Source organism: Erythranthe guttata, chromosome 11 (assembly GCF_056151865.1).
Source record: "Erythranthe guttata isolate IM_541 chromosome 11, IM_541, whole genome shotgun sequence".
Lineage (NCBI taxonomy): Eukaryota > Viridiplantae > Streptophyta > Magnoliopsida > Lamiales > Phrymaceae > Erythranthe > Erythranthe guttata.
The window spans coordinates 19,202,102-19,227,000 of record NC_142543.1 but is presented as its reverse complement, the minus strand read 5'-3'; the positions used below and the strand labels follow the sequence as shown (position 1 = coordinate 19,227,000).

General features: G+C 33.6%; 8 protein-coding genes across 10 annotated transcripts; all 8 read left to right on the top strand.

The window, feature by feature from the left end:
• Positions 1–1,677: 1,677 nt before the first annotated feature.
• Positions 1,678–2,635, top strand: LOC105960819 (uncharacterized). Its single transcript, XM_012985031.2, has one exon. The coding sequence runs from the start codon at positions 1,781–1,783 to the stop codon at positions 2,276–2,278; it is 498 nt and encodes a 165-aa protein (XP_012840485.2). The 5' UTR covers positions 1,678–1,780; the 3' UTR covers positions 2,279–2,635.
• Positions 2,636–3,047: 412 nt separating this feature from the next.
• On the top strand, positions 3,048–4,189 carry LOC105960868 (uncharacterized). The gene is made up of 2 exons (XM_012985079.2): positions 3,048–3,117; positions 3,431–4,189. Exon 2 carries the CDS (start codon positions 3,448–3,450, stop codon positions 4,009–4,011), a length of 564 nt encoding a protein of 187 aa, XP_012840533.1. The 5' UTR covers positions 3,048–3,117; positions 3,431–3,447; the 3' UTR covers positions 4,012–4,189.
• Positions 4,190–5,680: 1,491 nt separating this feature from the next.
• On the top strand, positions 5,681–8,102 carry EMB506 (Ankyrin repeat family protein). Its single transcript, XM_012985078.2, has 8 exons — positions 5,681–5,848; positions 5,964–6,381; positions 6,494–6,573; positions 7,014–7,112; positions 7,237–7,335; positions 7,422–7,520; positions 7,638–7,736; positions 7,898–8,102. Exons 2-8 carry the CDS (start codon positions 5,991–5,993, stop codon positions 8,000–8,002), a joined length of 972 nt encoding a protein of 323 aa, XP_012840532.2. The 5' UTR covers positions 5,681–5,848; positions 5,964–5,990; the 3' UTR covers positions 8,003–8,102.
• Positions 8,103–8,910: 808 nt separating this feature from the next.
• Positions 8,911–11,509, top strand: LOC105960866 (uncharacterized). Its single transcript, XM_012985077.2, has 9 exons — positions 8,911–9,042; positions 9,363–9,485; positions 9,916–10,074; positions 10,189–10,341; positions 10,420–10,512; positions 10,614–10,757; positions 10,895–11,002; positions 11,147–11,198; positions 11,302–11,509. Exons 2-9 carry the CDS (start codon positions 9,387–9,389, stop codon positions 11,334–11,336), a joined length of 843 nt encoding a protein of 280 aa, XP_012840531.2. The 5' UTR covers positions 8,911–9,042; positions 9,363–9,386; the 3' UTR covers positions 11,337–11,509.
• Positions 11,510–12,360: 851 nt separating this feature from the next.
• Positions 12,361–14,614, top strand: LOC105960983 (Heavy metal transport/detoxification superfamily protein). The gene is made up of 4 exons (XM_012985205.2): positions 12,361–12,879; positions 12,981–13,034; positions 13,601–13,660; positions 14,336–14,614. The coding sequence occupies exons 1-4, from the start codon at positions 12,544–12,546 to the stop codon at positions 14,459–14,461; spliced, it is 576 nt and encodes a 191-aa protein (XP_012840659.2). The 5' UTR covers positions 12,361–12,543; the 3' UTR covers positions 14,462–14,614.
• A 1,416-nt stretch (positions 14,615–16,030) lies between these two features.
• LOC105960865 (uncharacterized) lies at positions 16,031–17,060 on the top strand. Of its 2 annotated transcripts, none has more exons than XM_088825683.1 (4): positions 16,031–16,181; positions 16,297–16,317; positions 16,464–16,614; positions 16,756–17,060. In XM_088825683.1, exons 1-4 carry the CDS (start codon positions 16,122–16,124, stop codon positions 16,926–16,928), a joined length of 405 nt encoding a protein of 134 aa, XP_088681809.1. In that variant the 5' UTR covers positions 16,031–16,121; the 3' UTR covers positions 16,929–17,060. The 2 variants fall into 2 exon arrangements, with proteins under 2 accessions (XP_088681809.1, XP_012840530.2); XM_012985076.2 differs by having other exon boundaries at positions 16,033–16,181; positions 16,297–16,338.
• Positions 17,061–18,287: 1,227 nt separating this feature from the next.
• LOC105960864 (Gibberellin-regulated family protein) lies at positions 18,288–19,347 on the top strand. 2 transcript variants are annotated; one of them, XM_088825664.1, is made up of 4 exons: positions 18,288–18,514; positions 18,645–18,811; positions 18,869–18,948; positions 19,029–19,347. In XM_088825664.1, exons 1-4 carry the CDS (start codon positions 18,458–18,460, stop codon positions 19,211–19,213), a joined length of 489 nt encoding a protein of 162 aa, XP_088681790.1. In that variant the 5' UTR covers positions 18,288–18,457; the 3' UTR covers positions 19,214–19,347. The 2 variants fall into 2 exon arrangements, with proteins under 2 accessions (XP_088681790.1, XP_012840528.2); XM_012985074.2 differs by having other exon boundaries at positions 18,289–18,514; positions 18,645–18,948.
• Positions 19,348–21,751: 2,404 nt separating this feature from the next.
• Positions 21,752–23,305, top strand: LOC148767173 (uncharacterized). Its single transcript, XM_088825364.1, has 3 exons — positions 21,752–22,472; positions 22,576–22,680; positions 22,769–23,305. Exons 1-3 carry the CDS (start codon positions 21,840–21,842, stop codon positions 23,303–23,305), a joined length of 1,275 nt encoding a protein of 424 aa, XP_088681490.1. The 5' UTR covers positions 21,752–21,839.
• Positions 23,306–24,899: the final 1,594 nt, after the last annotated feature.

Below are 24,899 nucleotides of genomic sequence, written 5' to 3'. Positions count from 1 at the left end.
TATTTTAATTATAATCATATCATAAATTGTAGCATCTTATTATATATAATGAAATTGTGAGGAGTAATAATTAAGAAAATATGTTAGGTAGTGTTTAATTTATTGATAAAAGTAATGAGTAAACAACAAACTAAATCAACTCTAAACAACACGTAATATGCTAATACCAACAAAAAATAAAATAAAAAAACAACATAAATTATGAATCAATCATCAAGATTCTCTCATTAATTGATATTTACATAATTAATATGAATCATTAACTAAAACTTAGGTGTCCATATATAATTATTGTATGTTCCTCCATAGTTGTGACTACTACAATATCTTTCTCTAAATATTAAATGGCTCATGGTCAATACATTCGTGCTCTTCATGTACATTTGATATATATTATGATAAAATCTTGTCACACATTGAAAACCAAGATCATCATAAAATTGTTGAATAATTGGGTTGGGTGCAAATTAAAGTTACTTAATCCCTTTCTCGTAATTTATTTTACAAAGATGTGGCCTTATACCTTTCCTCGTGATTTTTTTTTATCGTCATTGATTTACACACAACAACATGGATATGTGTGTATTTATGTGTGAATGAATTATTAATATCTACCGTTGTATATATTTTACATAATGCAACATAGTATAAACTGTGGCATTGTTACTTCGGTGAATATTTTTAACCGTGGCGTTTACATATATACACGATCAATTTGAATTATTGGACTTGATTAAGCTCTTATATGTACACTAACTAATTAATTATTTTGTGATTAAGATATGAGGTCTCTTGTAATAGATATAATATTAAAATTGTTAACTTTTGGTATTGAATGTAATTTCTCAATAATATCTTTAATTTAACAATAAATATTTTACTGGATAAAATTATTCTTTTCCCGTTTAGTCGCTAGAAGCAAAATTAATTGCATCAGGGTCGATAATTTTACTAGATAGTAGTATTTAATTGCAAATTTTATCTTTTATAGCGGGCTTTCAATATTTGTATGTTATCAACTAAATATGTTTTCGACTCCTATTTCGTCATTTAAATTTAATAGTGACAATCGAAATACGAACAACGTGAATAACAATGTATCAAGTATCAAGCTTGAATATTTTAAAATAAATTTTAGTTTATGAGTTGTCATTAATTTAAAATTTTTGGTTTAATTTTTTCCCAAATTTCGAATGTCGAACGTGGCATCCGCAATGTGTCTATTTGCTTACACCGATTCTAGAAAAGTATATTCCTTTAATTTTAAGCTTTTTTAGAATTGTTTTTATTTTTTGAAATAATTTAATCTCAGCCTACCTAATCAGGTACAAAATATGTAGTTGTGTGTGTAAAAATTGGATAAATATTAAATAATTAATTAAATATATGCGTAATTACTTATTAAAGAAATACTACCGTTGCTCGAAAAATATTAAATACTACCGGATAAAGATTAATATATAATAGAGCAAAACCATTAATCATTGCCACGTAAGCAACACCTAATAAGGCCGTTAAGCATTGTTTCCACCTGGCCCACCGACTGCTTAGGTATCCAGCAATTAACACTCCCCAGTTGTTAAACACAATTAACACTAATAAACACCGCCTACTTTACCGGCATCTCCCGGTACCCGGTACCCATCCCTTCCTCAATATTCCCGTTATATATATTAGATTCGAAACACAGCGAAGAAGAGAGAGAGAGAGACCCTAGAGAGAGAAAGCTAGGGTTTTCAGAGGAGAGCAGAAGGAGTTCCGGTAATTGATTCTACCGGAGATGGCGATGCAAATGGAAGCGGCCACATCGGAATCCACCCGGAAAGACGACGATTCGACCGACGATTTCCAGGAATCGGCGTTCTCCGACCACGGATGCTGTTCGTTTTGGAATTTCCCGTGCAATCCTTCGAGAAATTCGGACAGCTGGGAGCGGATTTCGACATCGGAATCGGAGCAGCAGGACGGCAGCGGCGGAGGGGGTTGGTGGGGGGAGGGAGTGAAGACGTTGAAGAAGGTGAGGGAGTGGTCGGAGATCGTGGCCGGTCCGAAGTGGAAGACGTTCATCCGCCGGTTCAACAAAACCGCCGCCCGGCCCAAACAGGGGAAATTCCAGTACGACCCCATGAGTTACGCGTTGAACTTCGACGACGGCCCGGGGCAGAACGGTCAAATCGAGGACGACAGAATATTCCGGGCATTCTCGTCGCGGTACGCCGCGATTCCGGTCCAGAACGGCCAGTTGAAGGACCCGCCGCCGCCGCCGTCGTTCACGTGAGAGGTATGAGAAGTGCGCTGGACTAACGTGCGCCGGCTGATCCATTTAGTTTTTACAATTCTTTTGCAACTACAAATTGTGTATACTTTCTAAATTAGGATTTATTTTTTCATAATATAAATTTATCATATGGTATATGATTATTACATTTTCATATTTACTTCTTCCTTTGTACATAACTTATTACAAAATTATTGATTTTTTTTTTTTTAATTTAATAATTGTTGAACATTATGTAATTCTTAATATTAAAAAAACATTTTTTTCTAGTCATGGTAACACACTCACACTGGGCCTTGAATTGCAGCCTCCCTTTTAATTGGTCCATGTTTAAGGGAAATTCGTCCCAATTTTTATTACAACTATGAATCATGATTATTGATTACAATTAAACAACTTTTATAAATTAATACAATGTGGACCAATAAATGATGTTAATTCAGCAAAAATATTACATAATCGAACTAATAATTTAATATGTTTATACTTTATATCGAGTCAGAACTCAAAGAAATTAATTTTATTTAAGTAAGATTATTAGTTTTATCGAGATTCTATTATATTTAAAAAAAAAATGTAATTAAAAGTTGAATAGAGAAGAATCTCTTTCCCTCTTTCCCTCAAACTCTTTATTCCCTCTGTCGCTATTTTGAAACATCAACATCCAAAACAGAGTGTATTTATTTATTTATTTATTTTTATTTCTTCTTCACATGCCATTTCTTTTTCATCACTATTTCTTCCTTTCCGGCGATTCACTCTTCTCAAATTCCACTCTCTCTCTCTCTCTCTCTCTCTCTCTCGTTCCTTCCGCCTCAGTCGTCTCTAATTTCAATTGGGTATGTGCCAATTTCCCTTCTTTTAGTGTAAAGTTCAAATCTTTACTGCTTTCATTCATCCTCTGTATAAATAATGCTTTCTAGGGTTTGTATTTTTCTGGGTGTATCTCTTTAATTCATGTAAATCCCTTTAAATTCCTCAATTAATCTGCACTAGATCTTAATTATTGCCTTAGTCTTTTCAATTTGCACACATCAATTGAGCTCCATTTATCAATTTACACCCCTTTATTTTATTTATTTAATATATTTTTGTTTTTTTTTTGTGTGTGATTATGTTAACTCAATTTGTGTTGAAATATATATATTATAGAGACAGAGACAATAATAATGTCACAAGGCTACGCAATCGAGCTCTACTTCGATCCGGCGCTCGAAAACCAGGTTCTAAAAGCGTGGAACGTGTTAGCCCGAAGGCAAATCACAACTCACCTAATCGAAATCGAGTCGAGGCCTCACTTAACCTTATTATTCCCATGCAATTTCACCGACATTCCCAAAATCGAAAACATCCTACGAAACTTCGCCCAAAAGCAAGAGCCTCTATCTCTATCCATGTCGTCAATCGGGAGCCTCCCGAACGAAAGCAACGTCCTCTTCCTCGGTCCGACTCCCACTTTCTCTCTCCTCCAGTTCCACTCTCAACTGTGTGAAGCTATGAGGAGAGAAGGTGTCGAGGTTGGTGATGGGTCCCGCCCCGATAAGTGGGTCCCACATTGCCCCGTGGCGGAGGAAGTGCCGAGCGCCCGCGTGGCGGAGGCGTTTAGTTTGTTGAATGACTTGAAGATGCCCGTGAGTGGATATGCGGTCGAGATTTCTTTGGTCGAGTATTCGCCGGTTCGTGAAATCTTTTCTTTTGCTTTGGGTGCATTTAATCATATTAGTGATGTTTAAGTTTTTTTTTTTAAATTAATTTAATTTGGTTTCGGTTATGTGTTTGTACGAATTGATTGTAGATTGCGAGGATGGTAGTTATAATATCGAATTAGTACTTATTACGCGTTGTTAGTATGGTGTTATGGGAATTGTTACAAGCTTTAATACATTATGATTTACGAGTTAAAAAATAAAAGTTGTCGATTAATCGTTAAAACTTGTATTATAGTTAGCTTAGCTGCGATTCTTGATGTGATAAAGTTTTCTTCCGAGACATTGTAACTTCAAAACGACTAACAATATTTGTGCTCGAAATGTTTATATTGGAGATGTAGACATTAAACGATTCACCGTGTAACTTGAAGTTCGACATTATTCCGTAAGATTTCGATGACATTTTTTAATAATTTGCTTATCATTTTTGATAAATGAAATAATGAAAGTTGATGTCTGTAATTTCACTTTTCATGTTTGTTCCATTGTTATCCAGACAGGACAACAATGTTTTATTTCTGTATTGTCACAATCATTTGCTTTTGGGTACACCAAACTTTGTTGCATTTGATTTTATTGCATGTAGTACTCTATTATTAATATCAAATTGCGAAAAAAATTGTGTTATAAATATTAGCAAAAATTTATATATGATGCGATTTTTTTTAGTACACGACCCCCTAAATTAGGAGGATTGTCTAATAAACGGCATCATAGGGATATTTTCGCGCCCAGATTTTTCTTAATAGTTAGAGTAAACACGTGGTGATAAGCGCAGTGAATTTTTACTGTAGCGGTCAAATTATTTTGGAGGAGAAAGAAGCTTTTGAAATTGTTGAAGGAATTATTTTCGAAACAATTACGAATTTGTTTTGGGAAAGAGTAAAAATGAAATCGAAACGAAACCAAACATGGATTCATGCTACAGCATTTTGACATGTATTTTTTTTTATATGAATTCATTAAGTAACAAACAATTACTTCAATAAATACAAAAACTACTATAAATTTATTTTATTTTATTTTATTTTATGTATAACATTCTTTTGAAGTAGAATTTAGGGTAAATTACGGCCACCCCTGAGTTATGGTCAAATTACGAAATCCTCTTTAATTTGGGTAATTACAGCCACCTCCCTCAACTACACATTATTTTACGAAACCCCCCTCTTGTTTGGATAATTACAACCAACCCCTCAACTCCTCAAATTTAGTGGAATCTTCGAGATTATATGGAATATTATCACTTTTGTACCCGTTTTATCCCATTCGAACTCTACTTTTTAAAGCAAGCTGATGATCATAATATGTGTTTTTTGACTTGTATATATAAGATTGTGGTGCATCAAAAACTGTATTTTTACACAAAACGAGTACAATCTAGAGCACATTCCACGAAATCTAGATGATTATGTTGAACTTGACACCATAAGAGTGGAGGTGTAAGAAAAACTCATAGTTGAGGGGGTAGATGTAATTATCCAAACAAGACAGTTTTTTTTGTAAATTGACCATACCTCAGGGGGGTGTTTGTAATTTACCCTAAATTTTATGTAAAAATATTTAAAAGGAAGGGTGACTGTAATTACCCAAACAAGAGATGTTTTTTCGTAATTTGGCCATACCTTAGAGGTGTCGATAATTTGCCCTAGATTAAGAAATAGATAAGTTGAAAATGAATTTTTTAATACCTAAAATTGTTTGGATAGAAAAAAATTTGGGCTTCGGCCCATCTACTCACACAACCTTTAATCATTAGGCCCAAAATCCACGGATTACATCTTCGGCAAGAAGACTTCACTCCAGAAAATTGCTTGTTCATTTCTCCGAGAGTCCAATTTTGTGGAGTTCAAATAACAAGGTAAGAAAAGTTCATATCATTCAACTTTTTGCACACCAACTGTTCGATGAAATGCACCATAGAACGCAATTTTTCTTCTTTTTTAATTCCCTGATTTTCATTTTTGTTTCTGCAGGTGAAGATTTGAGGATTAATTCCAACAATGATAGTTTCATTGAGCAGCGCAATATTTTCTCCACAGCAACAATTAATTGTTGTACCCACATCTCCACTCCCAATTTTCAGCTGCCGTCTCAATTACAAGACAAAAAATAGGTTCTTGAATAGCACGGACCATTTTTCGCCTATTCGTTTCTCGAACGAGTTTTCAAGTAGAAGGGCTTCCTCTGTGGCGAATTATGAAGCAATGTTGGATGACCTCAGTGATGATGTAAGCGACGAGAGCGATTACGAAGACGACGACGACGAAGAGGAAAGTGACTCGGATTACGAAAGCGATTGGGAATCCAAAGGGGAAAATAAAGCTCTTAGTACTACTACTAGTCGTGTTGATGCGTTATCCGTACAAAAGTACGAGGAAGATCTTGTTAGAGGTCTCTAATGTTTTTTTAATATTTTTCTAATGTTTTTCGGCTCCGTTATTATGTGATTTGTGTTAACTTCTTGTGCTTAGTAGTACTTACGGAAAACTGCTGTTTATTGCAGAGGTTGAACGGATGTTGGAACCGGAAGAAAGGGCGATTCTCGAACGGAACGAAGCTCCTAATCTGGAGAAATTAACTACTGTGAGTTCAATGCTTTGTAGCTATGTATGTATATGTATATGTATATGTATATGTAGCTATATGTGTATATGTATATGTATATGTATAGTGTTGCTTAAGTATTTATTACATCAGTGAATTTGATGTCTCAATCCGAGTATGATTGTCTTGAATTCTCATATGTGCGCACGTATTATGAAAACTAGTAAATATCCGTGGATGTTAGGGATAATTTTTTTATAGTGTGACTAAAATACCCTTCTCGTTGATTTTGTTTCCGTTAATTATCTCTAACTAATTATGAGTAATAAAAGCAAAATTGAGAAAAATGGGATTCCAAAGTGACATATAATATGGCACAAGAAAAGTTCTTTCGTAATTTGAAACAAAGGGAGTAAATAATGGCATTCCCCTTTTTTTTCCAATCTCGGGATTAAGTTGTCTTAACTTATTTCTCTCAGGAAAAATGGAAGCCTCTACATACTTTTGCACTAGCAGGACAGATAAAATTCATGGACGCGATGCTCGATAAAGGGTATGACATTAATCTTGTCGATAAGGTGGGATATTTTTATTTATTTATTTATTAAATATTTTTTTTGCGCAAATGGGATAGTCTGGCTCGATTCGTGTATATCGTTAAACAATATTTGGTAAAAAAATATGGGTAAAATTTGGTTGCAGGATGGGTTGACGGCGCTTCATATAGCGGTTATTGGTAAAAGAGAGGCTGTGATTAGTCATCTCTTAAGAAAAGGAGCTAATCCTGAAGTAAAGGATCAGGTGTGATTGATTGACTGTATGCATGATTATATTATCCCGGTTAATTAATTCATATCCGGTTAATCAATCCTATGTTGTGATGACAGGATGGTGCTACCCCACTTCATTACGCTGCTCAAGTCGGAGCCATGCAATCGGTTAAATTGTTGATAAAATACAAGGTTGATGTGAACGTTGCCGATAACGTGAGCACCTATTTTATTTATTTTTTAATATATGTATATAGGTATTATTAAATTTTCTTCAAGTTCATGCACATATACTATCGTAATTTTGTATTCGATTTATTTAATTTTGTGTAGGAAGGATGGACACCGTTGCATGTCGCCATGCAAACAAGAAACAGAGACATAGTGAAGATTTTGGTAGTGAACGGGGCCGACAGAACGAGGGCGAATAAGGTATTTTTTTTCATAAAACGAAATTCGATTGTTTTATTTCATTTATTTAAAAAAAAAAGTAAAATGAACAAAGCATATATATATATATATATATATATATATATATATATATATATATATATATATATATATATATATAATATGTATGTATATTGTAACAGGATGGGAAAACAGCACTTGATCTGAGCATGTGTTATGGAAAAGAATTCAAGTCATATGATCTTGCTAAGTTGCTTAAGCAAGTTCCATCCACTAGAGGCTTTTGAAAGCTTTTTTTTAATGTAAAAAATATTAATTAAATACTTTGTTTGTAAAGAATATTGGTATATTTGTTTGTACCTTTTGTATTTAAATGCAGGTTTCTCAATATTTAAATTGGTTACATTTTGGCTCAGTTATGAGATTTTTTCTTCAAAAAAAATGATAAATAAATTATGATGAATTGGCATACATTTTGGCTCAATATCTTAATTGGTGTACATTATGATGATCTTTTTGAAAAAAAATAAATCGGATTTTTTTCGGATCGGAATCTAATATATTCCATACATATCAAAAAAATAAAAGAGAAAATTGGAATTCATAATTCATAATGGGTAAATTACGGCCACCCTCCTGAAATAAGGTCGAATTTAAAAAAAAATCCCTCTTGTTTGGGTAATTACTATGAATCTTCTTACACATCTACACTTATGGTGTCAAATTAAACAAAATTTTTTAGATTCCGTAGAATACTCTCTAGTTTGTACTCGTTTTGTGAAAAATGCAGTCTCTAAGGCACCACAAATTTAATATTTAAAAACCAATAAACACATCTTATGATCATCTTATTTCTAAATGTGGGGCTCGAACAGGAAAAAAACGAGTGCAAACAGGAGAATATTCCACATAATATAGAAGATTCCACTATATTTGACACCGCAAGGATGAACGTGTAAACAAATTCATAGTTAAGGGGTATTTATAATTACCCAAACAAAACATTTTTTGTAATTTAATCTTACTTCAGGTGGTTGACCGTAATTTCCTCTAATTATTTGGAGCAGATATTTGGGGTATCCTAGCATATGGGCTGGACTTTCAGATAAGCCCACATTCTTGTTTCTATTTTCCCGCCAATAGGCCCAACCATAAAATACTGTCTGTAATTCTTTTTCTTTTTCTTTTTTTCTTTTTTTTTTTTAAAATTTCAATTTTGAATAATGTAATAAAATCTTCTCATCTTCTTTATTATTGTTACACGCAAAAACAGCTCACTCTTGACTTCGAAAGTTGAATTACTCCGCTGAATCCCGAGAATCACAAGGTCATTTAATTTCTCTCCATTTCATCTCTTTTTTCGATTCCTTAATTATTTTTTCGTAATTATTTAGAGGTAATTTAATTATTTAATTTATTTATTTTAATGAAGAATTATAATCCGGTGGCGGTAGGTAAGCTAGCTCATTTGAACTGATTAAAAATAAAATAAAATAAAATTAACCCCAAATTTCTTCGTTGAGGTTAATTAGGGTTTCGAATCAGCTCCCACATGTTAATGTAACGTTTGAAGTAAGAGATTATTTAAAGTTTTTTTTTTTTCCGAATTTAGCGGTTATTTATGCTGGTACTGTAATTTTGTTGCAGGGGAGCGATTGAAAAAAAAAAGGAATGGGTGATGAACAAGATGCTTTTTATATTGTACGGAAAGGGGATAATGTTGGGGTGTATAAGAACATAAATGATCTTCAATCTCTTCTTCGCGATTCCGTAATTTTTCTCGCTTCGATTTCGTTTCAGTATACATGCATTTCGATTTTTCATCGGCTGCGATTTTTTATTTTGTTTTAATTTCACCTGGAATTTGGAAATGCTTTAGCTTATCGAAATAGTCAAATAGTCAATTTTAGGTTCGGAAGTCCGTAATTAAAAAAAATGTATTTAGCAGATTGCATAAGCTTTTCCTATGTCGTTTTTTGGGTTCGTTTTTCCTTTAGCAACAAGTCGGGGCCAATTATCCGTTTCGAACAAAAAATTAAAAAAATCGGTTCGCATGTACGAAGTTTTGTTTAGTTAGTTAGTATGAATCGCAATATCCAATAAGGTCATATCGAGTGGTTGTTGATAAGCCTTTAAATTGTTTCGAATATTACTTTCACGTAATAGTTATATAATTTAAAAAAATATAAAAAAATTTCAGGTGAATGATCCTTCCGTAAGTGTTTTTAAGGGTTACGGTTTGTGTAAAGAAGCAGAGGAATACCTTTCGTCTCGCGGATTAAAAAATGCTATTTATTCAATTGATGCTCGAGTCGTGCAAGACGATCTCTTTGGCCAGCTCATTGTTTGTCCTCTTCGGGTTAGATTCTCAATTTTATGCCAAAGTTGATTATAACTGCAACCATGATAAGCATGTCGGAAAAGTTTTTAGGCATAATTTTTGATGTGATTTGACAAAATTATTTTCTTGCAGCAACCAAATTCCTCGAATAAATCATCTGGCAAAAGTCCTTTAGAAAAGAGGCCACAGGATGTAGTTGGATCAGCTTCGTTTTCCGCAAACCCTCAATTAAAAAATGCCAAATTAGATAATTTCCTACAAGGCCTACCAATTTCTTCTTACCGCGTAAGTTTCATCCACACGCCAATAATAATAATATTCATACAATATTTCGATTCGTATTTTCTCACCTTTGATTTACAGAGTTCGTGTATTATTGAATTTGATGGTGCTTCAAAGGGAAACCCTGGACCATCTGGTGCAGGGGCTATTCTACGAGCTGGAGATGGAAGCGTGGTATCTATTTATCTCGATTTTTCTTTTCCAATTTGATTTATTATCCTTAGGAAAAAAAAAATAGACTACCTAACGTATTATTCCACCTTAAATTACGATAGGTATTTCGACTGCGTGAAGGTGTGGGATTTGCAACTAATAATGTAGCGGAATATCGAGGTGCAATTTTAGGCTTAAATTATGCTCTTCAAAAAGGGTTCAAGTATATACGTATTCAAGGCGATTCTAAACTTGTCTGCATGCAGGTAATATATATATATATATATTTTTGGTCTCTCGTATCTACTTTATTCGTTACCATCAAAATACAATAGGACGAAATCAAAAAATAAAATAAAAAAACTTATTCCACTAACTTGTCATTTTATTAAATAACGAACAGGTTCAGGGTATATGGAAAACGAAAACTCAGAATATGGCTGAGTTGTGTAAAGTGGCTAAAGAGCTCAAAGAACAGTTTATCTTATTCCAGATCTGTCATATCGGTCGAGTAAGTCGAAAATGTTATCACTCGATCTTTCACTGCTCTCTAATAAACTAATGCAGCTCGTGAAAAAAAAATCGATCGGGATTTTTTTTGTATTTGTATTCTAGTAAAATATTGGTAATTGTGCATATGTTAAATGTTTATCAGGAGTTCAACACCGAAGCTGATGCCCAAGCGAACCTAGGAGTACATCTAAAGAGTATTCCCCGTTTTGATCTTTTCCACTATACATATTCTTACTGCTCGTATTTCTTTATTTTCATTTTTTTAACGAACCTTATTATAATACAATCTTGGTGCAGGTGGTGAAATTCAAGTTGAATGTGACTTGAAATGAATGAAGTGCTCGAAGAAGAATGGATTAGTTCACGAGATTTTGCAGTTGAATCGATTTGGTACTACTTTTGTCTGTACAAATATGTATGTTTTAGAATGTAGATAAATTATATGAGGAGGGGGTGTTGTTTCTGAATTAAACTGCTTTGGTGAAAGTGGATTTTTTAAAGCTAATCAGACATATTACTACTAGTATAACCCGCTTCTTGGATCCGGATTGTATCCATGGATCCAGATCCGGATTGCGACGCGTATTCACGGGCCAGATACCTATTTCAAGAAGAGTCATGAACGTTACGTGTTAGATTATTTCCGATTGTAGAAGAGTCATGAATGTTTCAACTAATTGTTCAAGTAAAATCTTTGATCTGTAATACAAGAAAAAGGTGAATCCGGACTTAGGCTGGGGTCAGCATTTCGACGGCAAAGTCAGTATTTTTCCGATGATGGTTAGGAATTAAGTAATAATAATGCGTGCTCTTACCTTGTATAGAAAGACGTCAAATACTTGATATGGGAGAGTTGGAGTTCAAAGTCCCTCTTCAAATTAGTTTAACTTGACAGTTGATAAGACGAGCATTAAATTTTGTCACATGACTTAAACGCCCTTGCACTCGACTGGTCTCTCGCCGTTTGAGCTCAATCGCTTGTGTGCGATGCCATCCTGCGGGCCTTGGTTTCTTTAATGGGCTTTCATGGACCGAACTTGCTCACTGGACAAAAATGATTAGAGTTGATCCGAATCACAAATAACGATTTTAATTTCGGTAAAAAATTAAATCAAACTTGAATAAAATAATAGTGTATTTTAGTTTGAAATTCGGTATATAATGTTGGCAAATGAAAATCTTGCTTTTGTTTCTCTTGAAATATTTTTTTTAATTAATAACAAAAACATCTTTTCATTTTTGAAATATTTTATAATTAAATTAGTGAAAAAATGTATTTTTATATAAATTAATTAAATTGGAAATTTAATATTTTTCAAAATAAATTGAATATAAATATAAAATATAATTTTTAATGACGTACCTCAACTAGTATATATTCCAATTTTTTCTCTTGAAAAAAAAAAGAAGAAAAAAATTAAAAATAAAATGTAATAAATTGAACTGCAGAACATCATCCTATCCCCTTCCAAATTCCATTTGTGGATAGAATTGGAAAAACCCACTGCTCCAATTCCAAAAGCTCACTGTTACACAACAATGGCGTCTTCATCTCTGTGCTCTGTTTCCCGACCCAATTACCACCCTCTCCCCTCTTCTCACTCTTCATTTTCTTCTACCCTTCCTCAATTCCACTTCTCCGGCATTAAATGCCACACCCTTTTCAAGAATTCCGCCGTCTCTTGTTCTTCATCGGTGATGAAGTTCAGTAAGCACTCTTTGTTAAGGTCTTTGAAGGTGAAAGCTGTGGCGGAGGAAGAAAGCACCCTTGTCTCTGAAGAAGATACGCTGCCACCGCCAGCCGCCGCCGCCGTGCCGGACCCGACTGTTTCCGTGCCGGTGTCGCCTTCCGATGTCCTCACTATGTTTTTTCAGGTGGGTTTTTTTTATATTGCTGTTTTTTGTCCTTTTTGTGTGTGCATGTCAACTGTTTGATGAATTGTCTGAATGAATATCTTGTGTTTGAAAATGTGCAGGCAGAAGGAACAATGACTGACTTGGCTATTCCTGGAGTTACCAAGGCCTTGCAGGTACTGTTAAACTCTTAAACCTCTATGAATTGATACAGTCCGGACGAACAAAATTCTATTAATTTAGCGATATATTAAACTATTGAACTAATAATTTAGTACGTTTCCATCGAGCCGGGACCGGGAGAAGTTATTATTTAAGTGAGGTTTATATATTTATCGAGACTGTGGCGAATTTATTTTTTGATATTATTTTTTACCTCCTTCGTTTTTTGCTTATGAATGTTACCAATTGGGACACAATTTTGAGGTCGAATTTTGCTTGTTGACAAACAACGATGATGTTTTAGCTTCGTACTATGATATTTTTTTTCTAGCTATTTGATTATGGGCTCTCTGCAAAATGCATAGAAGTGTACGTCTGGTAAGAAATCGATCCCTAAATGCGGTCGTTCGAATTAGCGAATCTTGAATTCATATTAGTGAAATTATACACGGGCTCTTGACCTTAAAATATGATTTCCTTGTGTGATTATCAGATTGAGGAATCAGAAAATATGATTTTTAGCGTAGATATAACTTTTTGTTACGTGCATTTTGATCGTTGTTTACGTTATGTTTTGTAGGAAGTCGAAGGAATTACAGATCTCAAAGTACAGGTTATCGAGGGAATAGCAACCGTGGAGGTTATTTTTTCACTACTCGTTGCCTCTTACATTATGTTTATACATTCACATGACTATGAAAATGCGAATAAATGTCGAATTGTTATTTTTGATTGGGTAAATTACAACCACCTCCCTGAGGTAAAATGTCATTACAAAAAACCCTTTTGTTTGAGAAATTACATCCAACCCCCTGCAATTTGTAAAATTTCTTACATTCATCCCCCTACAAAAGGGTGTTAACGAAGACATTTACAAATTTCAAGGGGATGGATGTAATTATTGGAAAATGAGGGGTTTTTTTGCAAATAGACCTTACTTCAGGGTGGCAGTTGTAATTTACCCTTTTTATTTAATTTTTTTTCTTCCCGCAATGTCGGTTTCTATGGGCAAAGTAAATTAAAAATCGCAAGTAAAAGCTTCGGAGAAATAATGATGTAATCGTAGTCTAGATTTGATCGGAGTAAAGATAAAATTCGGTGCTTATTAAAGTAAATTGATATACGATATTACACCTTCACTGTGTGCAACATCTAACCGACTCGACGAAGAACATATCAACTCGGTCGAGAGATATTATCTAGTTATAAGTGTGGATAATCAATCTTGTTTCCTGTTGGTTACACTGTTAATACTTAATATAGACACTATTTAAGTTGGCATTTTATTTATTTAATTGTTTATTTATTTGTGTAGTTAACGAAGCAAACAACGGTACAAGCAACCGGAGTGGCTTCGAATTTGGTGGAGACAATACAGGGTTCTGGATTCAAGTTGCAGACTTTGAATTTGAGCTTTCAGGATGAAGAAGATTTCAGCTAATTAAATTCATCCTTATTCACTCCTTTAGCAATTTTTTTTGTATTTTTTCGGGAATATCGTAATTTGCGTGATGGCCCTCTAATTATTGTGTAATTGTTGTATCTTTTGCAACCCAAGGGAATAAATAAACCTATGCTAGTAGAGAATTATATACATTTCTGTGTTCATGAGATATATATAGCTTCATCCATATATATAATTTGATATACCCAATATTTATAAGGTGAAATCGAAATAAATAAGTGGTGGCAATTGATTAAAGTTACCAAGTCCTCATTTGAAAATATTGATAAGATTGATTTAATTACGCGTAGTAGATCCTTGAGGTATGCTAGAATAACTTTAAGGTTCATGTGATATTGATTACAACCATATCTTTGAAAAAATTACCGGAGCAAAGATTTCATGTCCTGTGGACCAAATGGACTATATTTATTTTCCGCAGGACCGTTAATACTACCATAGACAGAAAATTATAAATATTATATAAAAATAATAAGGATTTAAGAAATAATGGGCGAGCCATCTCACTCCCTAACTCTATTTTGTCTCCACCACTTCCTAAAATTAATAGTCTGTTAGAATCTAATATAATAACTTATCTAATGCATTATTTCGTAAGGGTTTCTAACAATATTTTAGGGGGCTCATTGTAATTACCGATACTATAGGGACCTCAAAGTTATTTTAGCATACCTCAGGGTGCACATGTAATTTACCAAATAAGAAAAGAAAAAAAAAGGTAACATGTTATTAACCTATTAGCTGGCCTAATTGCAAAAATGTTTTTTATTTTCATTACTATGTCCAAGTAGTAAACAAATAAATGAAAAGAAAAAACGAGATAGAATGAAGCTACTACACAAACTTACTCATTTGTAGCAATATAAGTATCATAAATAAATGAAGAAGTAGCTTCAACCAAATTAATGCTACAACGTTACATTAGTTAATTTTGAATAATCAATGTCACAACTTTAAACAAAGGTTAAAAAAGAATGTGAAATGTTAGATAAAATAATGAATTCAGCTAATCATCTCTACATGATAAGGCTACTTCCTTCGTGAAATATCCACCAATTAATTGGCTCAAGAAATACTTCACCCAATCGGCCAAACCAAAAAAAAAAAAATTAATTAATTAATTATTTATTTTCTATAATAAAAAATAAACAAATAATGAAATCTTGTAGTGATTTATGGAGCTGAGACTGTGATTTTCACACAAGATTGTTAAATTAATGATAAAGTCATAAAACACATTCTTTGAGGAATAATTAAAAAAAAAAAATTAGTAATTTAAGTTATGGACAATTACATTGAGCCCAATGAATAAAAATAGCTTTAGGGTTTAGTTTCCATAGTATTGAAATTAAATAAATAATCTTTATATTATATTTTTCAAATTTAATTATCTGGAGTAGCAAAAATTCCGAAAACCAACTCCACTAGTACCATCTTTTCATGCATATTTCCCCGGGTAAATTGCGTTTTGCACCCCATAATTAATCTTTATTGGCGATTTGCACCCTCACATTTCCCCCCACCTTTTATGCTTTTTTTTCTGGAGCTCTATATATATGTGCATGCATTTACATAATATATCCATCACTTCTCTACTCATCTATTTCAAGTTTTAATTTAGCTTTCGTCTCCGAAAATGGCTGCAAAATCGGCCCTCTTTCTGTTGGCCCTCGTACTTTTCGTTTCAACAACAATGGTACAAATCTTAGCACATAATTAATTCCCTTTTAATTATATTACTTAATGCAACTAGACATTATTTCAATTTTTTTTTCATCGCGAAAAATGATCGATGATTCTTGTTGTTGTAGGGTTCGTCGTCTGTCGAAGAGGTAGATAATCTCGAAACTGGGGTATAGTTGATTAGTTTCTTTATTCTTTTTTCATAACTATATATTGAATTATTCACTCCAATTAATAAATTTAACAAGTTTATTACAATATATGTTCTTGAATTAAATGATTACTATTATTACAGCACCATCACTATAATCATTCTCACCACCATCATCACGCGAAAGCACCGGTTCATGCACCATCAAAGGCTCCAAAGAAGGCACCATTGCACGCCCCGATTCCTCCTCCGCCGAAGGCACGTCATGCATATCCACCGGCCTCTCCTCCACACGGTAAGTACATGTATATATATATATATATATATATATATATATATATTATAAGTAATTCACTTGTAAAATTCCAAATCCACCACAAAAGTCCGTCTATTAATTAATATATAAACAAATTCAATGGATTTGTTATTATTGCAGGGTGCGTGGGAATGTGCGCGTCTTACTGCAAGCTCGTTAGCCCGAAAAGGCACTGCATGAAAACATGTACCGCATGTTGCGATAAGTGCAAATGTGTGCCTGTGCCTGGATTCAAGAAATGCAGCAACTGGGACAAAGTTATGATCCATGGCTATATTGTCAAGTGCCCATGAATAAGTAAATTAATTTTGATGAACTTGTAATAGTATTTTATTGTCTTATTTTGAACTGGTTTGTTTGTGTGTTGTTGTAAGACCTAGTGATTGGGTCACTAATAAACTTCTTTATGGAATAATAATTATCAATCTGTGTTTTTTATTCACTGAATAGCGGAAATTAGATGCTACTTATACATCTGATTATTTATATTGACTGAATTTGAACAGTAGATATACATATAATTACACACACTCATGTGTATGTGTGCTTAATTAATAGTTATTTAATTAAATCGATGGTTCAAATTCACCCAGTATAATTAATCAGGTGTAGAATCTAAATTCCCGATTAAGTTTGAACAACTATATGAATACTATTTTCAAGTTTCAATGGTTTCAATGGCTCCAATGGAGACGTCTATTTATAAAAAGAAACACACGCATAATTACCATCTAAACTGATCGAGTAATAACACTATAATTTCTAAAATAAAATAAAAAATAACACTATTATAAAATTACCATTTTCTCCTTCATACTTTGCTCTATTTAAATTTGTTTTTATTTATTTATTTAGTGATTTAAAATATAGTGAGACTGACTAGTTTGACTAATGCCGGCAGTGACATGTGATACCACGTGGACTCAGTTTTTAAAGGCAAACAGTAGTAAACTGGTTGTTTATACTTTATACTTGTACTATACTGACGTTATTTATTTATTTATTTATTATTATTATATTTATTTATTTACTGAATTAAAATAATTGGTAAATGATGAGATAAAAGCCAACCCCATTATAGCTGGATTTAATGGGAATAATAATTATTTAATAGAAATTGTAAAATTTAACTTCATACTACAAGTGGGAGATGCTCGACTCGAGAGAGTATCTCAGTTAACACTTTCATATTATATATTTATTTACAATATGAACTACTACTGAGTCTGTCTCTCTCACACAGTAGAGGTGAAGTGCGTGTTAATAATTCATAAAGCAAAAATAGGTCGGTAAAGGGTGATTACAAGTTTCAAGAACAAATTAAAGCCTCGTGTACGGCAAAATATTTAATAATTTAATTGTGTGGTTTTCTTACACATTTTATGGTGAAAATAGACCCAAATAAATAATATCCGGGTTCAAGCGACCATCTAGCAGTTGAAGTAAGTAAATTTTTATCAATTGATCCGAGTTCGAATTTTCTTGCAACAGTTATTGGGCCAAACTTATCTTATAGTTAGCCTTACATAGTTTATGTCTCTCGTATAATTTGCAAGCTGTCAAAATAGCTTGCCAAACTAGATTGGTAGATATATAGGGTGCATTGATAAATATATTTATATATACTTATAAGTTATTAGTAGATCACAGAGAAGACCCATACTAAGACACAATCACTCCCCATTGGTCCACTTGAAGCTGGCAAATTATTTGATATTTCAAGACTTTGGAAACTGCAAACTCTCTCTTTATATATATTACACTTGTATCTATCTCTCTCTAAGTAACTTCACTTGCAAATTTTCTGTCTTAGAAAAAAAAAATGGCTTCAAAAGCTTTGCTCATTGTTCTAGCATGTTTTCTCCTAATCAACACCAATGTATACATAAGTGCCCCTATTTTTATTTATTTTTACTAATTTCTAGTATTTATTATATATTCTTAATTTCTTTAACAAGATTACTAAGTTTGTCTTAATCTTTATCTTTAATCCCTTTGGTTTTTTGTAGGTTTCATCACAAAGGGAAGAAGAGATCCTTAGTGAATTCTACCCCGGAAAGCCAGTTTTTCCACCGCCGCCGCCTCCGATAGTGCAACCACCAACACCGCCTCCGATAGTCAAAGCACCACCACCAACACCGCCTCCTGCTATCAAGATACCACCAACACCAACACCGCCTCCGATAGTCAAAGCACCACCACCAACACCACCTCCTGCTATCAAGATACCACCAACACCAACACCGCCTCCGGCGATCAAGACACCACCTCCACCACCACCACCAGCAGTACGACCACCAAGAAACAGACTAGGTAAATCTACACTCTCGTACAGTAACTTGCAAATCTTTTTATTTAAATAATATTTATTTATTTATTTTTAATATGAACAGAGTGCATACCGCTATGTGTGGTGAGGTGCAAAAACCACTCGAGGAAGAATGTGTGCATGAGAGTTTGCCTAACATGCTGCGACAGATGCAAATGTGTTCCTCCGGGGCAATACGGTAATAAGGAAAAATGCGGCAAATGCTACACCGGCATGACCACCACCGGCGGCAGGCCCAAGTGCCCTTGAATTTTTCTGAATCTATTAATTCATTTTCTCATAAATCAATTGTTTTTTTTTTAATGTACTAGAGGGAAAATGAAAGACAACAAATAAGATCATTAATATAATTATGAGTACTAGAAATTCCTATATTCTGCTAATTAATCTGATTTATATTCTTGGTAGCATTAGCTTCCTGAATTTCGTTATCTAACGCACAATGACTAATCGAAAAATCCAAAGAAACGAGCATCGGAATAATAATCCTTCTAAAAGTGTGTGTATAGCTGAGGGTACATAGCACATTTTGACATAACCAAAAGAGATTAATTTGAAGGGAGATATATATGTACATACATTATACATTGCAATTTGTGTTGCATCGGCAGCTGGGGCCGATGTGTGGGCCCCGTCAGCGAGCCAGCTTCCGGGCGATAAGGAAGGTGCAATTGCTATTGTAAAACACTTGTCTTGTTCATTTCTTCTAAGAGACATTTTCTCAAACGGTTGATCTGCAAACGAGTTGGACTCAGTTATCCCACCAGATCAACTCAGTGTCCGACCTAGCTAGTTCACCATCCGAGTTAAGCAACTCCGCCCAGTCAACTTCATCCTTCTCCTCATCTTTATCACTCATCACCTCCATTATTTTCTTGAGTAAACTGCAAAAAGTACCCATGTGTAATCCCCAAATAGCAGAAACCCTTCTATGATAAATAAACTAGCAAAAACTCCCCTGTGAAATTTAGTCAAAGGCAAAACCCCCGGTTGACTTAAGTGTGGCCACTCGCAGGTTGCGCGACTGGTAGTAGGTTTTTGGACGTGAACTCACGAAATTGTCCCTAAAAATGTATTTATATGTATATATATTATATGTATATATATGTTCCTTTTTAATTTGATTGTTTAGAAATTAAAATATTGTTAAAAAATAGTAAATAATTAAATTTAAAAATTATTAAAAATTTGTTAATCAAATTAAGTATAGATATTTTTAAATATATAATAACGGAATTTAAATTTTCTTTTGATGTAGCGATAATTTAAAATATATACAAAAACTATGTGATAATAAAAATAAAAATAAATAAAGACCCCATTGTACCTCTATAATTAAGATATAACAAAAATAAAATAATTAAAATATTTAAAAAATATAAGAATTTATTAATTGCAAAATCCCGGGGTATTTGTGTCTTTTTATATGAAGTCAATACTCAAATGATAAATGGGCCGAGTGTGCTATTTAAATAATTTTACAGGGGGATTTTTGCTAGTTTATTTTTCATAAGGGAGTTTTCGCTATTTAGAGAGTACACAGGGGTACTTTTTGCAGTTTACTCTTATTTTCTTCGCTTCCTCTTTATTGCCAAAAATACGAATAATTAAAAATAATTGAATACTTCTTCATAAATATGGGAAACAATACGGGAATTCTGTAAAATCTGAATAATTAAAAAAAAATTAGATTCCAATTTAAATTCTTGAGTTGGAAAATTATTTAAAAAAAATTAAATGTCATTTATTTAAATGTTCAAATATAAATTCTTGAGTTAGAAAATTATAAAACTATTTTTTTAGTGGTTTATACTAGTAAGGGCAAATATGTAATTGTGTATTCATGTTTAACCTAGTTAAAATTACAAGGGTTGATAGTGAAGTGCAGGGCTAATTTGTCTCATTTGATAATTTGGGGGTGGCTTTGCAACAATAACCATAGTGCAGGGGTGCAAAGGACCAAGCCCACTTGCCCAATAAACATGGTAAATATTACAATTTGTTTTCTTAATAATTAAACCTAAAAATTATTAACACAAGTTTCTCGCTAGGGTCCAATTGTCGCTATTCATAAAAGGAGTTGGCTCGACCACAAATCACGACGGTCAATAACGTTCAACGGCGAGCGGAATAGGAATACGAGTTCGACGGCTCAAGCATAGGTATAATAACTGTCAAAACCGTTTATTTGTTTATTATGTATGAGTCGTTTTTCTTGTGGGAAATCTGGAATTTTACAAAGATGAATGCTTGCAAATTTTGTTGATTAGGAGTAAATTTGGACTTAAACTTATGCCCTCGTTCCTTCATCTACTTTTCTTCCTACATACTTTCGGTGCAGTTAAAACTTTTCTTCCTACATACTTTCGGTGCAGTTAAATCTTCTTCGGCCATGTCTATAGATAATTGTGTTCAGGATGAGTTTGCACAAGTTCTAACGTCCGTGTGGTGGGATATCGAAAATTGTCCCGTTCCAAAGGGTTTCGACGACTATGCAAGTATTTTTGGAAACATAAAAACAGCCCTAAGACGTGCAAATTATTTTGGTGAAGTATCGATTTCAGGATTTGGAAACCTGAAAAAAGTGAAGAGTGAAATTTGTGAGACTCTCGGCCGTAGCGGGATAAAGATGAATCACATTTTTTCTCGGGGTATGTCTTTCATTGATGTGATTTTTTTTTTGGTTTTTTTTTTTATTTAATTTCATGTGTTTTTATTGATGTGATTTTATTTTGTTTTTTTATTAATTTAATTTCATGTGTTTTTATTGATGTGATTTTTTTTTTTTTTTTTAAATTTAATTTCATGTGTTTTCGACTGTTCGTTTTTTCTCAATAATAAATTATCATTTTGTGACTTAGCGGACAAAACAATTATGCTTGAGATGCTCTTGTGGGCTTTAGAACATGATCCGCCTGCCAATATTTTATTGATATCTGAGGATATTGATTTTGCTACTACCCTTAATCGATTGAGCTCGAAAATGTACAATATTATGGTGGCGCACCAAAATCAAGATCAACGAGTACAATTCCAGACTCTCTTATCTTCAGCTATATGCATTTGGTCGTTTAGAGATCTCATTGAAGGTGGATCGTCATCCCTGAGAAATTATGGACGGGTCAATTCTGTTCCATCCGTATCAGCTTTTTCGACAAGAAAATTGGTTTTTCAAGACAAAGAAGCTAATTCCAGTACTTTGATTCGGCTTATTTCTCGAGGAAATGATATTGACTTGTTAACATCTTCCATGTTAGAAGCATTATCATTTTTCAAGTCAGATCTCATCGCACCTACCGAGCAGAATTTGTTGGACTATTTCCTCTACAAACACCCTCACATAAATTTCAACGAGGCCCTCACATATGCCCTCGAGCACAATGTGATTGTGAAACAGGGAAAAGATGAGATGGAATTTTATCTCCCAGTTGAAAAATTATGGGAATTTAAGACAGATGTTGGAATTTGTGGAAACCCGACAGAACAAGTGGAAGATTCCCAAATAGAGGTAGATTTAGTGTACAAATATTTAGCCTTTTGTTGTAGTATTATATTGAACTAGATTTTAATAGAAAAAAACATTTGTTAGATATTCTTTTTTAACAATGCAGGAGCTATGTGAGAAAACTTCTTCTGATGGAGATACAAGTGATGGTGGAGATACAAGTGAAAGTGAACGAGATTTGGAGAGTCCTGATTTGGGGATAAAAGCAGAGGTGAATTTATAGCACTATTAGAGTAGTATCTTATTGAAATAAATTTTAATAGAACAAAATATGCTGATATTTCTTCTTTGCCATGCAGGAGTTATACGACAAAGTGAAGAAAGAGAGAGTCCCACTTGTTAAATCCATCTTTGAAAAATACGGGGACATTTTCGCACGATGCAATTCTACACTAGAAGAAGACTTGGAAGATTGGGAGTATATTTGTGTAATTTACGAGAGTCTAAAAGAATATTCAATAAAAATAGCGCTTAAAAAACTCAAAAGCTACAGATCGACTATGTGTCATTTCGACTGCATGGACGTGAAAATCGGGTGGTTCAAAAAAAGGATCGATGCCATAATCAAGGTAAATGAGTTAATTAAGGCTGGTTTGACCTTTTCGGATGCTAAAGAAAGAGTTTATGTAGCCATTGAAAACAATAAGAAAGATATGGAAACGAAAAAGAAGAAGCTAGCAGCTGGAATGAGTGCTTTGAAGCTGGTGCCGCAGAGAAGGCATCCTCGTATCAAGGAGTGCCGCGAGCATATCAAACTTTTGGAGGAGGAGGGAGCGGTGCTCGTTGATACTATGAACGTGTTGCTTAACGAGTCTTTGGTGGATGGACTTCTTTAGTTTTGGTGGATGGACTTCTTTTAAAAGCTTGTATTTTCAGAAATGAGCTACAGTTAACGAGTCATTGGTGGATGGACTTCTTTAGTTTTGGTGGATGGACTTCTTTTAAAGGCTTGTATTTTCAGAAATGAGCCACAGTTGTAGTAATAACCACACGTTAAGGGTAGCCCACTTGAAAGTATGAAGTGAAGTGAGACTGTATCAAACAAGAACCACATTTCACTTAGAAAAACACAAGACAATCATTATTGTATCAAATAAATGCAAGGGAAAATGAATTGATTTATGGTATCTGTATTCGAATTACAAGAAATTCACAATAAGAACGAAACTAAATTAAAAAAAAAAAAGAACGAAATTAAATTAAAATAAAAAAATTAGAAGCTCTGACATATTTTACAATTAAAATAAATCAAATGCTACACCGGCATGACCACCACCGGCGGCAAGCCCAAATGCCCTTTAATTTTTTTCTGTCAATTAATTCATTTTCTCATAAATCAATTGTTTTTTTTCTTAATGTACTAGTGGAAATAAAAGACAACTAATAAGATCATTAATTATGAGTAGAAATTCCTAGATTGTGTTCATCTTATTTATATTCTTCATAGTTTTATCTTCTTTGTGAATTGTGATCACCTGAATTTCGTTATCTAATGCGCAATAACTAATCGAAATATCCAAAGAAACGATCATCGAAATAATGCATAGCACATTTTGACATAACCAAAAGAGATTTGAAGGGAGATATATACGTACATTGCACATTGCAATTTGTGTTGCATCGGCAGCTGGGGCCGATGTGTGGGCCCCGTCACCGAACCAGCTTCCGGGGCGATAAAGATGGTGCAATCGCTATTGTAAAACGCTTAAGAGACATTTTGTCAAACAGTTGATCTGCATAGAGTTAAACAGAGAGAGAAGTCGTTCATGATGAACAAATCCATCAATTCAGTTCTCATCACGAACTGGACTCAGTTCTCCCACCAGATCAACTCAGTGGCAGACCGAGTTCACCATCCGAGCTAAGCAACTCCTCCCAGTCAACTTCCTCGTTCACCTCATCTTTATCACTCAGCACCCCGATACATATATATAAATAATAAATTAATTAAAAACTCGATAAATAAATAATACCACTTTAGAAATTTCAAAATCCACACCACAAAAGTCCTTCTAATTAATTAATAAACAAGTTCGATGGATTTTGATGAACTTGTAATAGTATTTTATTGTCTTATTTTGATCTGATTTGTTTGTGTGTTGTTGTAATACCTAATGATTGGGTCACTAATAAGTTCATTATTGAATAATAATCAGTGTTTTAACTTCAGTTTACTCATTGAAGAGCAATATGAATAGTACTTTCAGGTTTTTTTGGCAAGAGATTTAAAAGGGAATATCACGGTCTTCATCCTTCAAGTTTTTGCCAATTTCATATTTGGTCCCCACATTTATAAAATACGTATTTGGTCCCTTCAACATTTTTGGTCATTTCCTCGACAAATTACTGTTAGTCCTTCAGTTAAGACGGTGACATGAACATGCTTGATTCCGGTAGTACTAACGGTAAATTGACGAAAATGACTAAAAA

Coding starts and splice junctions, on each gene's coding strand:
- LOC105960819 (XM_012985031.2), top strand. CDS start 1,781: ATGGCGATGCAAATGGAAGCGGCCACATCGGAATCCACCCGGAAAGAC.
- LOC105960868 (XM_012985079.2), top strand. CDS start 3,448: ATGTCACAAGGCTACGCAATCGAGCTCTACTTCGATCCGGCGCTCGAA.
- EMB506 (XM_012985078.2), top strand. CDS start 5,991: ATGATAGTTTCATTGAGCAGCGCAATATTTTCTCCACAGCAACAATTA. Junction 6,574..7,013: donor ATCTGGAGAAATTAACTACT/GTGAGTTCAATG, acceptor TATTTCTCTCAG/GAAAAATGGAAGCCTCTACA. Junction 7,737..7,897: donor ACAGAACGAGGGCGAATAAG/GTATTTTTTTTC, acceptor ATATTGTAACAG/GATGGGAAAACAGCACTTGA.
- LOC105960866 (XM_012985077.2), top strand. CDS start 9,387: ATGGGTGATGAACAAGATGCTTTTTATATTGTACGGAAAGGGGATAAT. Junction 10,075..10,188: donor TCATTGTTTGTCCTCTTCGG/GTTAGATTCTCA, acceptor ATTTTCTTGCAG/CAACCAAATTCCTCGAATAA. Junction 10,758..10,894: donor CTAAACTTGTCTGCATGCAG/GTAATATATATA, acceptor AATAACGAACAG/GTTCAGGGTATATGGAAAAC.
- LOC105960983 (XM_012985205.2), top strand. CDS start 12,544: ATGGCGTCTTCATCTCTGTGCTCTGTTTCCCGACCCAATTACCACCCT. Junction 13,035..13,600: donor GAGTTACCAAGGCCTTGCAG/GTACTGTTAAAC, acceptor TATGTTTTGTAG/GAAGTCGAAGGAATTACAGA. Junction 13,661..14,335: donor AGGGAATAGCAACCGTGGAG/GTTATTTTTTCA, acceptor TTATTTGTGTAG/TTAACGAAGCAAACAACGGT.
- LOC105960865 (XM_012985076.2), top strand. CDS start 16,122: ATGGCTGCAAAATCGGCCCTCTTTCTGTTGGCCCTCGTACTTTTCGTT. Junction 16,182..16,296: donor TTTTCGTTTCAACAACAATG/GTACAAATCTTA, acceptor TTGTTGTTGTAG/GGTTCGTCGTCTGTCGAAGA. Junction 16,615..16,755: donor ACCGGCCTCTCCTCCACACG/GTAAGTACATGT, acceptor TTATTATTGCAG/GGTGCGTGGGAATGTGCGCG.
- LOC105960864 (XM_012985074.2), top strand. CDS start 18,458: ATGGCTTCAAAAGCTTTGCTCATTGTTCTAGCATGTTTTCTCCTAATC. Junction 18,515..18,644: donor TTCTCCTAATCAACACCAAT/GTATACATAAGT, acceptor GGTTTTTTGTAG/GTTTCATCACAAAGGGAAGA. Junction 18,949..19,028: donor ACCACCAAGAAACAGACTAG/GTAAATCTACAC, acceptor TAATATGAACAG/AGTGCATACCGCTATGTGTG.
- LOC148767173 (XM_088825364.1), top strand. CDS start 21,840: ATGCTTGAGATGCTCTTGTGGGCTTTAGAACATGATCCGCCTGCCAAT. Junction 22,473..22,575: donor TGGAAGATTCCCAAATAGAG/GTAGATTTAGTG, acceptor TTAACAATGCAG/GAGCTATGTGAGAAAACTTC. Junction 22,681..22,768: donor ATTTGGGGATAAAAGCAGAG/GTGAATTTATAG, acceptor TTTGCCATGCAG/GAGTTATACGACAAAGTGAA.